Source organism: Pinus tabuliformis, chromosome 2_1 (genome assembly GCF_031772625.1).
Source record: "Pinus tabuliformis cultivar Carrire ecotype Pingquan chromosome 2_1, CPIR1, whole genome shotgun sequence".
In the NCBI taxonomy this organism is placed as follows: domain Eukaryota; kingdom Viridiplantae; phylum Streptophyta; class Pinopsida; order Pinales; family Pinaceae; genus Pinus; species Pinus tabuliformis.
Window position 1 is genome coordinate 119,964,958 of NC_142299.1, and position 15,942 is coordinate 119,980,899.

The following is a 15,942-nucleotide window of genomic DNA, read 5'->3' on the forward strand; positions in this document are numbered from 1 at the left end:
TATCACCTACCTGAATGCAAAGTTAACTAAAAGCACTCATTGTAGTCTCGCATGTAAATTTGGCTTCTAGATTTTGTTCGGGTATTTGCAATCTTAATCTACTTCTTCAAGCATAAATAGATATTATATTTTCTTGCACTTTGCTATCTTTTTCCAATTTGGCTTTTGGTTCTATCCTTTGGTTGTTTTGCTCTACATTACAGTTGTGAAAGTTCTACTCAATTATCCACGTGGTTCCAAGATTGCATATCAGCAGTCCTTATGAATAGAGACAGGTTATGTACTGCAATTTATTCTCTAATTCAGTCAACACAACCAAAATGAAACCCCTTAAAAGCCCCTAAAAATAAAGACTTTTTAAGGTCACAAGATAAGAGGAAAGCGTTCAATATGGAATCCTTGCTATAAGCTAGTACAACAAATTTAACATTAACTATAAGTCATAACCATGTTTGCCTCCCTTCAGTTCCTCGTGGAGAATATTGTGACAATATTGGGTTTTCAAGGGAGAATTATTACAAGCATAGACCGCTGATGTGATCAATGAACCTAGAAAAAAAACAACGTTGAATATTTAATTAAATAAAAATAAATTGAGATATTTACTTTGAGCACTGCAAATAGGTTTCTTTTAGCTGCTTGAGAAATAGACTCTTTTCCAATCTCAACATGCAATCTATACAATAAAATCTATATCAAAAAGATTCTGGCAAAACACTTTAGGTCCAGACTCCATAGAAACCAATATAAATCAATAATAGAGATTAATAATTATCACAGGGAAGAAAATAAAGCGCATACTCCTCTTACATCATCAAGTTCCAAATTAGATGATGTGCATAGTAGTTTGACACATTCTCTTATAAGCAGGTGTATCCACACAGTTCTTGTAAGTGTCCAGAATAAATGAGCAAATGTTACATAAAATCACAAGTTCATGATTGTTTATCATCAGAACTTAACTTCACCACACACGGGCTGAGTTCATGCTGTCTAACCCAGCTACCAAGAAGCACTATCTGGGCCTATACCATAGTCCATAGTACTAAGCATGTTAGATTCATAACAAGAATTGTTGAACGGGACATCAGACACTTCATATAATTGAAGGATCAAGTGAAAACCTAAGAGTTGTATCTATCGTAGAAGGTTCAGCCATTGCACCATTTCCATAATCACCACAAGCTAACTTCTTTGTTATTGGGGGGATAAGTGATAGTCCGAGCTCTGAGATAGAGTCCAAATGCCGTTGAGTAAATGGATTGTTCCACATGAAAGTATTCATTGCAGGAGCTACAAAGAGAGGCTTGTTAAAGTCCCATGCACGTACTATGCAAGTAAGTAGATTGTCGCATAGGCCACCTGCTACCTACATAGATTAAGAGCTCAACCGGAAGATGAAAATTTCAGAAAGTTAGAAACATAGAATTGAAAAATCAAAAAGAATTAGTTCAAAAAATGAAAGAGAGATTTAGGATATGAGCATTTCAACACCTACAGGTTTGCCTGCTTTCCTTAGAAACCAAACATATAAATCAACACAGTTCTCTTCTTTATACTATGGGTCCGTTCAAAGTTCAAATCAAGATCAAGATCTAGAATCAATCTGATATCACATTAAGACAACTAAAGCAATACCTTTTATTAAACTCATGAAAAAAACAATGTAAGTACATAACCAGTACAAATAGTAAGAATCCAGTGTTTAAAGTTTAAACTTGTATAATATTTTTCATAGTCTCCATCTAATACAATGTTGTTAATTAGAGATTAGTTGGGTACTTGACAATTATCAACTTCCAAACCTTAGAATGCATTCACAATTATAAACGGCCATTTACCCCGAATATGAAGAAAACACAACCCATCAGTTCCATATGAAGTACCAGCACTTAGCATTCAGGAGGCAATGACGATTCGTGGGTTTTCTTCTATTTCCCACCAAGTCTTGGGACATCTACCTTGGATATGAATAAAAGCACACTTACGATCCCAAATGCGGTAATATCACTTAGTACTCCGAATATAATGAGTCGTGACCATTAGTGGTGTAATATTCCTAATTGGAATTTAACAGTTAATACAAAGCAATGGACTAGGAACAATAAATGAATTGGAACTCATACACAGCAATTAAAATACCCAAATGTCCAGCAACACAATCCGAGCCATTGAATTAATTTTATGATAAAAGAGTGCATAAAATGAGCTGAAATTTTGGAACCTGGGCTTGTTATGCACGCTGAGAAGAACCCAGAAAAATGGCCCACACCCAAGTGGTAGAAATTGTTCCGAAGTGATCTGCGCACTACCCAGAAATAATTTGTTGTTGGCTGCAGTCCAGAATGTTGATCTTAGGGCTGAATACTCCTCAGAATGCTCTGAAAATTTAACTCTAAACTCCTCTCCCAAAACCCAGAAAAAACCAAAATGGTTTGGGCTTAATCTAAACGATGATGAAGCCCTCCAAAATGGTGCAAATGGTTCTTTAGTTAGCTATACGACCTATTAGGTTTCTGCCCTGTATATCGCTCAGAAAATTCTGAAAAATTAACCCGTCTCTACACACCAATCCCAACAAAACCCAAAAAGGGTTTGGCCTAATTCCGACTGACTCGGATGACCCCAAAAAGTGCAAATGTCTCTGCCAAGTAGACTCTGCATACTGCAGAAAATGCTCTGCTCAAATCTGCTCCAAACAGTTGTTGATTAGCCACCCAAACTCCACACAAATTCTCCTCTAAAAATAGGCTCTCTCTCCAACCCCAATCTCTCTTGAAATCTGCTGCTCCTCTCTCCTGCGCAAGCTTCAGCCAATGAGCTCTGCGCACTGTATAAATGAGAGAAATTTGGCCTAGAGATTCCCTCAATCTCTGCCCTTCAAAATGCCAACAAACTCCTGCTACAGCCAAGGGAAAACTCTCTCCAAAAGCCCAGAATCTCTAACCACGAACTCCTGCGCCCAAGAAAAGTGCAGAGTTGATTTAATCTCCTGCAGTAACCTCAAGGGAAGCCCTAAATTGAACTCCCAAATTTCCTCACTAGGGAGACACTCTGAAGTTCTCCAAAATGAGAGTGGAATGTCTGCTCAGAATTCTTGTGCTAAACAGCACTTTTCTTCTTCTGCTAAACAGCCCCAAGAGAAGGTGAAAGGTGAAAAGTAATAGTCAAAAGATGATCAACAAATGAGTCCATCCTCCTTTTATAATTTCTCCCCATGCTTGTAGACTCTAATTATTATTTTATTGGTGGGGGGCATTTTCCACTAAGTGGTTTTTTTTCCTCCCTTTTAATAAAATAATAATTTTCCGCCAATCTCCAATAAAATAATTCTTGCAACCTTTCTCCAAAATAATATTTGCCCCTTTTAATTAATATTACCAAAATTGGGATATTATAGTCCTCCCCCATAAAAATTGTTTGTCCTCAAACAATGCCTGAACAAGTGCTCCCCCCTCTTCTAACCCAACCTATCACTGCAAACAATACGGGGTCCCAAATGTGCCATTGAGTCATCCTTAGCCCATGCACTATCCTGTCATAAAGGAATCCCTTGATACCAGCATCCCAAGCCATCCTGATCGACATGAAGCACCCCTTGCTCCACCCACTGTCCAGCTAGGTATAAGCTCTAGAAGCCCTCTGAATATTGTCCAAGAGTAAAGCATCACGATAATATAAAATCTTGATCAGCTCCTCGTGAAGCTGCCCTACTGAGTAGTCAACCTCATGCACTTCAAGAGTAGGCTCCTTAAGATACAATCCAACCCCTGCAAAGATGAATTCTCGCCAACATGAGCTCCCCTTGATCTCCTCCTACTGATCATCCCACCATGTTGGTGAAGTCCTCCATGCCAACAGCAAACCACTAAAACCCAATGGGAGATTTGAATGATCTTCCCCTGTAGGAACAAGCTCATCCTTAAGGGTTGCTAAACTGCTAAGTCCTATGATGTCAAGATCCCATGCACATCGCAGTGTGAAACTATCCCATTGACACCACAAAACCCTGGTCATGTCTGACTACCCAACTCACTCGTAATGGAGCCTCCTCTCCTCTAACTCTCAACCATAACATATGTGATGATCAAGGCTATGCCCAACCCATCAAGGCGGCTCAGCAATGCCAGAGCCTCTCACTCCATGGTTGGCCCCAATCCTGAGCAACAACCTGCCTCACCATATGAGGAAGACCTTAGTATTCCCCATGTGTCAACTTGAGAATGAACCAAATCACTTGCTATCCTGACCGTACTCACTAAGAAATGGAGTGTTCCACCAATCAACTAGATCCCAAATCTCATAGCCATACTAGAGGTCGACAACCCAGAATCCTCACTGCTTGTTGTTGGGACCCCTCTATGCCTCATCTCTGCCCCCTGTATGTATTTAATAGATGGGCACCAGGCATCAAGAATTTGTCCCGCATATGACAAATTGCCCTGTTCCTACCAGACCACATAGCAAAATTTGTTATCACAGCTCTTGATGATGTACACGGATACTGCCTAGAGTCTAGGCATCCTCCTGCTAACGACGACTACCATCCCTTGTACCTCATGCTCACATAATGCCTCAGGTTGTCCTGTTGAAAGTGCACCCTGCAACTAACTCACTATCAACTCCCTCAATGTGAACTCAAAGGTGGAACATACTCTACCTCTGCAACAAACCACGCACTGCCCAAGGTTGTACCTATGAACTCGTGCCCTAACCAAATGCCCCCGCTAAGAAGTCCCTCTCTGCTTACTTTGCGTCCCATTCAACTGTCTCAAGTGAGCCTCCCGAGTCCTGTTGTTCGCAACGAAGGAATCAAGGGGAAACACCCAACTCCTCTGTGCCTGCAAGTAATGTGTAGGAGAGACAAGTGTGTGAATCCCTATGGATATCAACAAATGATGCTCATCTACGTCCCCATCTATCCTGGGTGAGATACACCCCAATGGCATGCTTGGCATCCCTATCGAACGGTCTCCCTAGAGGTAACACTCCAAAATCCCACAGGCCAACGTCACACACCACTGCATATGGCCAAGTATCCTCGCACTCCTCTACATACAAACATTCACCTTCGTGACCCTTGGCACACGACTGCACCCAGTTGCACACCTCTATGCACTGTTGGACACCACTACCAGTTGTCATATCATCCTGAATTAGTTGGGATCCCTCTTGTGACGAAGTAGCTCTCACTCCATGCGAAAACTCGAGGTGGTGTGAATTGCTCCACCTAATCCATAGTGCAAGCATGCACATCACGACACTCCACCATACACCTTTGCGCTCCTATGTAGACCACTACTCATCGTTGCATACTTCTATACACCAATGGATGCCCTAGTCTAAGGCTGAGGCAGTATGCGTCAGTCTGCACCCTGTCGGTATCACCACCTCCACTATCACATCAACATGTGAAAATTTTGTGATAGGAAATTATTCTGCAATTGACAAAATTTCGCTACGAAATTTTATTGTAGCGACTGGATTAAACACTTCTAACTGTAAATTAATTAACAATTTATTTGCTATGGGAAATACTGAATAAATCACACTGCAACCTTCATAAATAAATTCTACGGAAAATAAAAGCGCTGGAAACTAAGAAATATGCTAGCACACACACATCAAAAATTAACACAATTATTTTTGGACAAATGTCCTCGGAAAAACCCAACTTGGAAAAATCGGTGCAATAGCTGAGGGCTTTTATTATGTAGCAATGAAAAACTTCGAGTACAATCTGAATGCCGAAAACTAGCAATCCTGCAGAGAAATACTGACAAAAATAATATGAGGGAAATTACCCTCACTCCAAGCAACCTCGGCACTAGACTGCCCCTGAAATGCAAGTTGTCCACCTAGCCCTACGGATCTTCTGCATCACCTCTGCGCTGTCTGCTACATGCTCAGTCCGAAACAACTACAAGTCAAGTCGTCTTTCTTGTTGTTGTCTGGAAAAACGCTTCTCCGACCCTCTGGAACCTTTGCCCGACCTCTAGAACTGAAAACTTCTTCCTTCCTCAGCAAATCGAACTACAATCTGAAGCTTTTGCGCGGCTTCTTGGAGAAATTTCGGCCTCTCTCTGCAATGCACTCACCGGATTTGGAAATCGTCCTTTGGCTTCATTGTCTCTGCTTCCCTGCTGAAGCTCAAACTCTTCCACCACTGTTGGCTCTCTGGAAAATCGATCTCTTTAAGGAAATCGAACTTTTTATGGTTCTCACAAGTGTTTCCAGTGTATTCTCCATCTATCCATCAACTTCTTCTTATAATCCTATGTTGGACCTCCAATAGCCAAGATAAAAACTTAATCAAAGCCCCATATTAATTCCCTATCGATCCGTGTGAGTTTCTAGATGTTTCACACTTTATCTCGATTAATTATGATTCATTAACCCCTTTTCCTAAGTTTAGACTTAGGAAATAATTACAAATAGGCTAATAATCTAATTGAGACACTTCTAGGTGGAATTTCCATAAACAATTTATGGGTTATGGAGAGCTCGTGTTTTAGCCTCTCCACAAAGTTTCGAGTCTAGAACACCTTCAATATTACAGAAACTAACACTCCCTCTTAGCGAGGAAGGTGTTCTCTCTAGTGTTGCATAGTCTGTCACAACACCCTGTCTCTGTATCACCCTTTGTTACACTGCTGATGTCTGGCTACTACCCACCAACCACTACGCAACTCTAATACTGCATATGTGTTACCACTGACACGCCATACTGTTGCCAACCCTACATCTACACTGCAACTCCCTCTCAATTGTTGATGTTGCAACTGAGAAGCATCCTAAACAATGAATCAACGGTGTTTAGTGAGATGCATTTGTCTCCAGAGTCTTGACTGCTACTAGCTATTGCACTGTCTATTGAAGAATCTGTGTTGTTGTTGACTTTGCACTGTGCCACTCTACACTGCTGCCAACACTACAATGCATTCCTCAGCACTTGACTGCTACAAGTCTGCAGTTGTCACTCCGGAATCGGACCGCATCACTGACACTGATCCATCCTGCTACTGAATACTGTGGGCCCCTGTAGCAAGGTAATGATCCATGAGGAGGACACCTCAATTAACCTTGCCCAAACTCTACAGTTCTGGACTTCAGGTCCATGTCACCCCACCTCACTCCTGGAGGTATGGTTGTGTTAAAATTGGCAACTAGGGCCAAACTCCATGTGGGTCATCTTATTTATGGCAACTGATATTTTTCCTTGATTCCTCCCATCAAGAGGTGTAGGATTGATCTAACGATCATTCAATTCCGACAAGTATTTATGGAGATATGAATTTATTGTATTTACTTGACAAATTGTCAAGGTCGGCCAGCAACTAAATGTGTGGCATCTTTCACATGCCCGGCACATCATATAAGTACAAGTGAGGGTGAGTCATTATTCACTCATCTCATCTCAATTCATCTTCTCTCTCCTCATCTCATTGGGCCAGCGAAGGAGCAGCTTCTCTCACACGTGCAAGAAGAAAGACGCATTTTCTGTTTAGGGCAGCATTCATTGATTCTAGGGCAGTGTTGACTTTTCTGGGGCTGCATTGACCAAGCGAAGGGCTGTTTTGTGGAGCATTGACCAAGGGCTGATTTGCGCATTCTGTTTGGGTGTTGCGTTGGCCAGCATTGACCAGTGTTGGCTGGTTAGGGCTGACCGCAGACTGCTGATCTTTGGTTGTTGTTTTGACCATTGACCAAGGGTTGTTTTGGGCTGCCGAAGTTTGTTGTTGAAGCCCGAATTCTTCAACATTGACTAGAGGTCAATCCGAGGCTGTTTGACTAAGTTTGACTTTGCTGATTTAGGGTTTGTTGTTGCTGTTATAAAATTACAAATTTCTGAATTGTACTATTTCTCTCTGCTGAACTATTGAAGATTAAAGAAGAATTGATCAAAGGGTTTCCCTGCATTGGGGTTTGTCCCTGGCTAGCCACCACATCTTGTCTTGGCTTGTTTTGTCGATCTATTAATGTTCTATCAGCATTTTACTTTATGTTTATGTGATTGCTAAACAATGGCTAATAAGAAGAAATCGAAGTAAACTGCACTAAGCATAGAACATACCATAAATTAACATGGTATCAGAGCTGAGGTGAAGACAAAGCCCAAGCAAGAGCAAGAGCAAGAGCAATCACCGAAGGTTGTTAAAGCAATCTCAAAGACTTCATGGGGTTCTCATCACACTTCCCTACTGAAGACAAGCTCCGTTAAAAGTCTGATTATCACGAATGGAAGATATCTCTCAATCTGACATTAGAAGAGCAGGAAGTGTTGGACCATGTGAGAGCCAGAATCGTTGAGCCTCCATCAAATGCATCTGATGCTGCTAAGAACAAGTGGACCAGGGGAGAAGTCAAAGCAAAGAAGATCATCTGAGACTCTATCAACAAGCGCCTGGTAGCCTATGTTTCCGAGCTGACCACCTCCAAGGAAATCTACGCTAGACTAGTAAGCTTATTTAAAGTTAATGATGCAAATCAAGTTTTGTTCCTTAGAAATAAGCTGAAGGAAATTAAGAAGGGCATAGATGAGAGTATGCAAGCATACTTCTTAAGGATCATCAAGATCAAGAATGATCTCCTATCAATTGGGGAAATCGTTCTTGACAGGTAAATGACTATCACAACTCTCGGAGGGCTCCCATCTGAATGGTATATGTTCAGAATCACTCTTCTCAACAATAACGTAATCCCAGGATTTGAGGAACTGATGGTGAGATGCATTCAAGAAGAAACAAGGATGGAAGAGCAGGAAATGCCTGCACTTAGAGACAATCCCGCTGCATTCTCCTCTCATGCTAAAAGTAGAAACAATTATGGGGCTAAATCTAAAGGAATGCCGAACCGAAGGGTGGAAGAAAAGGAAGATGTTACAATTGCAACAAAGCGGGCCACTATGCAAGGGAGTGCCCTGATAAAAAGAACTCACATCATGACGATGATCAAAATCACTCCTGAGGCAATCAAAGGAATGGCAGGTTCAATGGCAAAAGGAATGTCGGAAATCAAGGAAGTGGTCAACCCTCCAAGAAGGCAAGAAACTCCAGGTATGAATCTAACGTTGTTAACAATAAGCAAGAGGAATATTATCTACGAGTGGCCCTCTCTACTACTGCTCCCCAGGACTCGCTGGGAAAATTGGCTTATTGATAGTGGTTCCTCAAGGCACTTCACTGGTTACAAAGAAGCTTTCTCTAATCTAATAGAGGATGAGACCAACCTGGAAATTGTTCTCGGGGACAACTCAAAATATCCCGTGAAAGGCGTAGGGAATGTCACTCTTCAATTGAATCAGGGTAATAAGAAGTCCTATATGTATCTGATCTCAAAAAGAACCTGGTGTCCATTTCGGCAATGGAATACAAAGGCTACAAGGTGGCCTTCATCGATGGCAAGGTACGTGTATGGAAAAAGAATTTTAAAGATGCTTTCACTCTTGGGTTTCGAGTTGATTCATTATATCCGGTCGGAGGAAGTTCGTTAGATGTCATGTCTTATGACACATCTCTTCAGTCCGAACTATGGCATCAGAGGTTTGCTCACCTTCATTATAAAGCTCTACCCGATGTGAGACAAATGGTGACAGGGATGCCCGAGTTCAAAGTAAAGCAAGAAGGTGTATGTCCGGGATGTGCCGAAGGAAAGCTCAAAAGGGGACCATTCCCCTCAAGCCATAGCAAGACCTCCGATGTACTGCAGTTGGTTCACTCATATCTGGTATGATGTTTGTGAACTCCTTGGGAGGATATCTATATTACCTCACTTTTACAAATGATTATTCTCACAAGACTTGGATATACCTTTTAAAAAAGAAGGATGAAGTGTTCTCCTGGTTTCGTCACTTCAAAGCCTTGATCGAGAATCAAACCGAAAAGAAGACCAAGATCTTAGGGATTGATAACGGGACTGAGTATGAATCCAATGAGTTCCATGACTTTCGCAAAGAGGTCGAAATTAAGAGGGAGACTACAACAACATATACTCCTGAGCAGGATGGTGTGGTGGAAAGGAAGAATCGTACGATTGTGGAAGCTATCTGTGTTATGCTCCATGATCAAAGGCTTCCGAAGTTTCTATGGGCCGAAGCTGCAAATACCACCGTATATGTGCAAAACTGATGCCCTCATCAAGCATTGGGTTCCAAGACTCCCGAAGAAATGTTCACTGGTAAGAAACCTGACGTATCTCATTTTAGAATTTTTGGAAGTCCTGTCTATTTACATGTGCCAAAAGAGAAAAGGAATAAATTGGGTGCATCTAGAAAGAAAGGAATCTTCGTGGCCTATAGCGAAAATACTAAGGGCTATAAAATCTATGTGGTTGGTCAAAGGGAAGTCGAGATTAGCCATGATGTCACCTTTGACGATTAGCCATGATGTCACCTTCGACGAAGATATGGCCCTTAGCAAAGTTGACAATCTTCATACTCTAAAGGGAATCTAAAGAAGCTGACACCAAGAAACCAGAGGAAAAGGAAGATGAGACGATGCCCTATGTGGAAGAACCTATGGATCCTATTGATCCCCCTCTGCAAGAGCCTTCCTCTTTTAGGAAGAGCCCTTCATGGCTCAGGGGGACACTTGATGACGCTGAAGGGCACATTGCACCCAAACGGACTTTTCGTGAAAGTAAGAAGTTGGCTAGGTATCAGGAATACTTGAACATCATGAGCACGATCATTCAAAATGAGTCTTCGTCGTTCGCAAAAGTTGTCAAGCATAAAGTATGGAAAGATGCTATGATTGAGGAATATGAGTCCATCATGAAGAACGATGTCTGGGATGTGGTCCCCAGACCCCAGGACAAAGCCATTGTCACTTCGAAATGGATTTACAAGATAAAGCATGGAGATGATGGAAGTGCTGAAAAGTATAAGGCTCGTTTTGTCGCTCATGGCTTCTCTCAAAAGGAAGGTATAGACTATGAAGAGATATTTGAACTTGTCGCCCGATATACCACCATCCGCTCAATCGTAGCCCTTGTTGCTTCGCAAAGATGGAACCTACATCAGATGGATGTCAAGACCGCATTCTTGCACGATTCGATCAAAGAGGAAGTCTATGTGGAATAACCCGAAGGATTTGAGATTCATGATCAAGAATCTCATGTGTGCAGGTTGAAGCAAGCACCCCGAGCGCGGTATGAGAAGATCGATAGCTACTTGATGAAGTTGGGATTCACTAGGAGTGATGCTAACCCTAAACTTTAAGGTTGAAGATGACAAACCTCTCATACTGGTTTTGTACGTTGACAACCTCTTTCTAACAAGTGTAGAACCTCTCATTCACAAATGTAAGAGGGAGTTGGCCTCTGAATTTGAGATGAAGGACCTAGGACTGATGCACTATTTCCTAGGACTGGAAGTCTGGAAAAGCCAGAAGAGATTTTCCTATCTCAAGGAAAATATGTGGTGAAGATATTGGAGAGATTCGGTATGGTAGACTGCAAGCCCGTGACTACCCCGATGGAGCTTGACTTCAAGAAGTTAAGCGGTAGTGCTGTCGGCCCTGTTTTACAAAATGCTACCAAGTATCGTCAACTCATCAGAGCATTGATGTTCTTAGTGAACTCCCGTCCGGATATATGTTTTGCAGTCAACACATTGAGTCAACATAAGGTTGAGCCTCACCACACACATTGGATTGGTGCCAAGAATCTGTTGAGATACCTTCATGGCACAATCACTCATGGGTTGAGATACACTGTCGGAGATGTGAAGTTACATGGATATACCAATGTTGATTGGGCAGACAGTGTGGTGGACCAAAAGAGCACTTTCGGGTGTTGTTTCTCTTTGGGATCTGTTATCACCCCAAGAAACTCTCCTAGGTTGTATCTCAGAGATGCTCGGGAACATTACAAACTCAACAAAATGTTGGATAAATGGTGGATGAATGAAAGAAATGCTGCATATTCAAGCCAGATAACCACTTCTACTGTGCTTAACCCCAGACATGGGTGAACACCCCCAGACTACAAGGCTTTAGACCACCAATTACTCACAGTTTAAGGAAAATGTGATAATGGAGAATATTGATCACACCAGCAGATGCACAGGACCCTGTGATGGCCAGCTGCAACCAGTTAAAAGGTCTGTAAATCTGTTTCCTAATACACAGACAGGATGATAGCTCTCTAGCATTAAAATAATAGAAACCTGCATACAAATTCAATGATACATGCTAGATTCAAACACAGAGGTGGGATGAAAGCGCCTCTAATGCTAAATATCTACAGCACATGAATAAATGCATAACAAGCACAGCCTGGAACAAAGAAGAAGAAGTGGAAAGTGAGCAATTAACAGCAAAAGAAGCTTGCATTAGCTGAAAATGAAGACTAGACGCTGCAAGTATCACAGTAGTTACAGTCTCCAGAAGTTGAAGCCTACAACAAAATAACATTCATCAACCCTATTACATTCTGTCTTCTAGATATATATAGAAATTGATTACAAAAACACTCTATTGTGTTATAAGAGGAAGGATAATAATGGGTCAACAACCATATTAACTCTTTGGAATGGTCCTCTGCCAAGATCTGCTCCTTTAATGGACAAATCGACCTTTCTCTGGTGTTTTGCAGTCCTTCTCTGATCGGGTGGAGTGAACAATGGATGAAATTCCATGCCTGATAAATGCTCTTCACTGCTCGAGGTCATCCTTTTTCTTCTTGGCCACGCTGCTGGTTAAATGCGGTTACTGAGATATCACTGTGCAGGTACAAGGTAGCTGATGGCTTCGTGCTTCGGGTGAATGATATAGGTCAATGGGACGAAGACAACATGGAGGATGCATGGGCGGGACAGGAAGGCAATATTGGTCGTTGGATGAAGCAAACAAACGGCGGAGATCAACTTGGAATAGCTATCGGGAGCAAACAGAATCGGTTGAACGAGGGCCGTTGGATCGCGAGCGGCAGATCCAACGACTGACGGGAGCGGAAGGTGCGCGGGAGATAACGCGCGGGAGGAGGGCAGTTTCGCGGGCGGGTGGTATTCCCCGCACCGCCTACGGAGCAACGGTGGTATCCGTATAACCCCTCATGATCCAATAGAATTAGAACACGTGGCATACGTAAACCACCGCCCCCGCGGGTTAACGCACACGCAAGTCGCGCGATCGGGGCTTGCGACTACTGTCCGATCGTGCGACGGATGACCAAATTAAGAGGAATATGCACGATGTTTAACGTGCGGGCGAGAAAACACAGAGACCGTTAGATCAAGGCGATCAACGGTGGAGATTGGAGAACGATGAAGGGCCGAGGAAGGGCGAAGGATCAACTGAGAGCGCCGAGTCATATAGTCGAGTCACATGGCCATTTTAGGATTAACGCTCAGGGCCTAAAGAACATAGGTTTTCAAAACAAAATAGAAGTGAAACAGGGGGAAACGCATGCAGCGAGGGATTAAGTGAATACGGGTTTAAGCTGAATTTCGAGGTAAAACAGGGATAGCAAGGTTTAAGGGATTAAGCAAGAGTTAAGAGAGTATGAGGAGAATACAGGGAAGAAGGAAGGAGGAGAAGATTGCTCCAAGCACCTTTTCGGCACAAACCAACCTTAGACCTGAATTTGACCTTTAAGCATTGAAGATTGTAGCAGAGCTAACACTGGCTCCTTCTAGGGATGAGATCCTCCCTGCGAGGTCTCAAGAACTGTAGACCAATGCCTTCATACAAAACCAGCTTAAAAACATTTGCCTAGTATCCATTGGGCATGGAGTCAAATTAAGTCTATACTAAAAGAACACAATTACAATATTAAGGCTTGAAAACTTAAAACTTCAAAAACTGCCCATCTGCTGAGCCACCAAAATTGTTGCCTGCCAGCCGGTTCATCATAGAGCAGCAAAACTGGATTTATTTGATCATCTACCTCAAACAATTTAGGACATTTGAGCTTAAGAGGTAGATATGGATCAAATTTCATCTCCCTTCTGTGTATTTTCCTTCTTGGACGTTTTTCATGGGAGCCTTTGTACACCTGTTGAATAATCATGGCTGTTGTGTACTTGTCTTTGTCATCTGTGGCCTGCACCACTAATATGAATGATGAACCAATGTATTCTTGTACAAGGGACACAGGGACATCATTTGCTCCAGTATCTTGCTTTGGACAATCTTCATCCAAGGAGGATTCCCAAAACTGTGCATCCTCTTCCTCTGTCATCTGATAAGCTGCCCTTTCATTCTGTGTGGAGGCCATCTGGGCAGGTTTCAGAATATCAAGACTGAGATGATCAATTTCAGCCTTGATCATTGAATTTTGTTCTGCCTCAGTGTTCAAGGGGCAACTTTGAGGGATTTTCACTTGAGCAGACAGAGGGACAAAAGATGATGGGGAGCTTTCCTCTCCCTTATTGATCACTGGACTAGGAATGATAGCAGGCTGGCTAATTTGCAGATCTTCATAGCCATGTGAAGATGAGCTGGCTTCGGGCACAAATTCTTGGAGGATGAAGGTGCCTTTTGCTGATTGTTGCTACTAATAAGCTTGTTGTTCTGTAGCTACAACAAACTGACCAGCAGTGCCTCTTGATAATGCTTTTTCATATGCATCTCTGGTTAGGAAAGGAGCACCTTCCAAACCATGGACCTCCTCCTCTTCTTCAGGCTGCTCTTCTTCCATGACTGAATTCTGCAAAAGGGTCTTGACCCCTTTATCTTCATTTGTAACTTTATTTCTTTGCAGAATCTGCAAATGCTCATGTGTTCCTCTACATGGATTTGGAGTTGGAAAAGAAAAGGAACAATGAGCTCCTGCTTCTTCAAAATGCTGCTCAGCCTTTAGTTTGGAAACTTCAGAGGCTAAAAATTCTATCATCCTAGCTAATTCATCGATCTCAGGCTCTGAGGATGATGAGGATTCACCTCCCTGACTTCTTCTTTCAGCATCACCTTCGAGTCTTTCTGCAGCAATGATATTTGTTTCCACTTCAAACGCTGTGTTAGCGCTTGAAATTCCACCTCAGGCTGAGAAAGGTAAACTCCAAGGCAACATCAAACCACTTAGCCTCGTAGCTAGCCCTACGGGGCAGGAGAGGGCTCTCTCCGGTCTATCTCGGCAAAGATCTTCAATGAGGCAGAGATAACCAATAAAGAACAATGATTTTAGGCTAGTAAACTGATAAAAAGGTTTAGTTTGCGTTTTTAGGGTTTTGGTGGAAAGTTGGGGAAAGGCAATCTTGGGTGCGGGGATTGGACACAGTTTTTGCAGGGTGTTCTTTGGGGCAAGGTAGGAGACTGTACTGATGCCTTTGAATTAAGTGAATGAATAGGAATGACCGGTGAGGAGCTAAAGAGAGCAAGAAACCTTCAAGAGTTCTCTTTAGACAGATGAAAACATAAATATTAAGCAAACTTAAAAGCAGAGCATGGCAATCATGAATTCTACTTTAACACTTCATTTGCCTAATTTGCAGAAGGAAAAGTAAGAAGATGAATCACATAACAAACTTACAAGTACAAAGAGAAACACACCATCAATACATGTAACCACAGGAATCCCAAAAAGGACTGCAAAACCCTGGTCTTTCTTCCTTTGCCAAAATTGCAGAGATACAATAAGTAATACAATAGAAGCTTTCTCCCACAAGAGTCCAACCATGAAAATGACCAAGAAAATACATAATATAGGCAATCTAACATCTTTCCTTGCCTCTAGGGGTCGAGCTCACTATCCTAGGAGCTGTTTCAACCAATTCTAAACTGAGCATTAAAAACTAGGCAATCAAAACAACTTGCCTCTATAAGCTAGGAAACCAATTCATTCATTAAACTTTTGCCTATCTGATGAATGAATCTTCTAGAAGAGATAAATAAGTGTCAAAATATCATAAAATTACATCATTTACAACAAGGAGGATCAAAATCTACTCCAAAAAGTCAAATCCAGTCAAAACTGCGTTTTGCTGAGCTGTAGGTGAGTTTC

At 42.1% G+C, this 15,942-nt stretch overlaps 1 protein-coding gene across 5 annotated transcripts in view; it reads right to left on the bottom strand.

Moving 5' to 3' along the window:
* Positions 1-219: 219 nt before the first annotated feature.
* LOC149199062 (putative phosphopantothenoylcysteine decarboxylase) overlaps positions 220-15,942 on the bottom strand; it is a 229,101-nt gene continuing 213,378 nt past the window's right edge. For 4 of the 5 annotated variants that reach the window (XM_089402266.1, XM_089402265.1, XM_089402264.1 and 1 more), the window contains one exon: positions 738-1,369. In XM_089402266.1, coding sequence (XP_089258392.1) covers positions 1,097-1,369 — 273 coding nt within the window. In that variant the 3' untranslated portion in view covers positions 738-1,096. Of the gene's footprint in view, positions 550-737; positions 1,370-15,942 lie in introns of those variants that run through there. The other variant, XM_089402267.1, reaches the window with a different exon arrangement.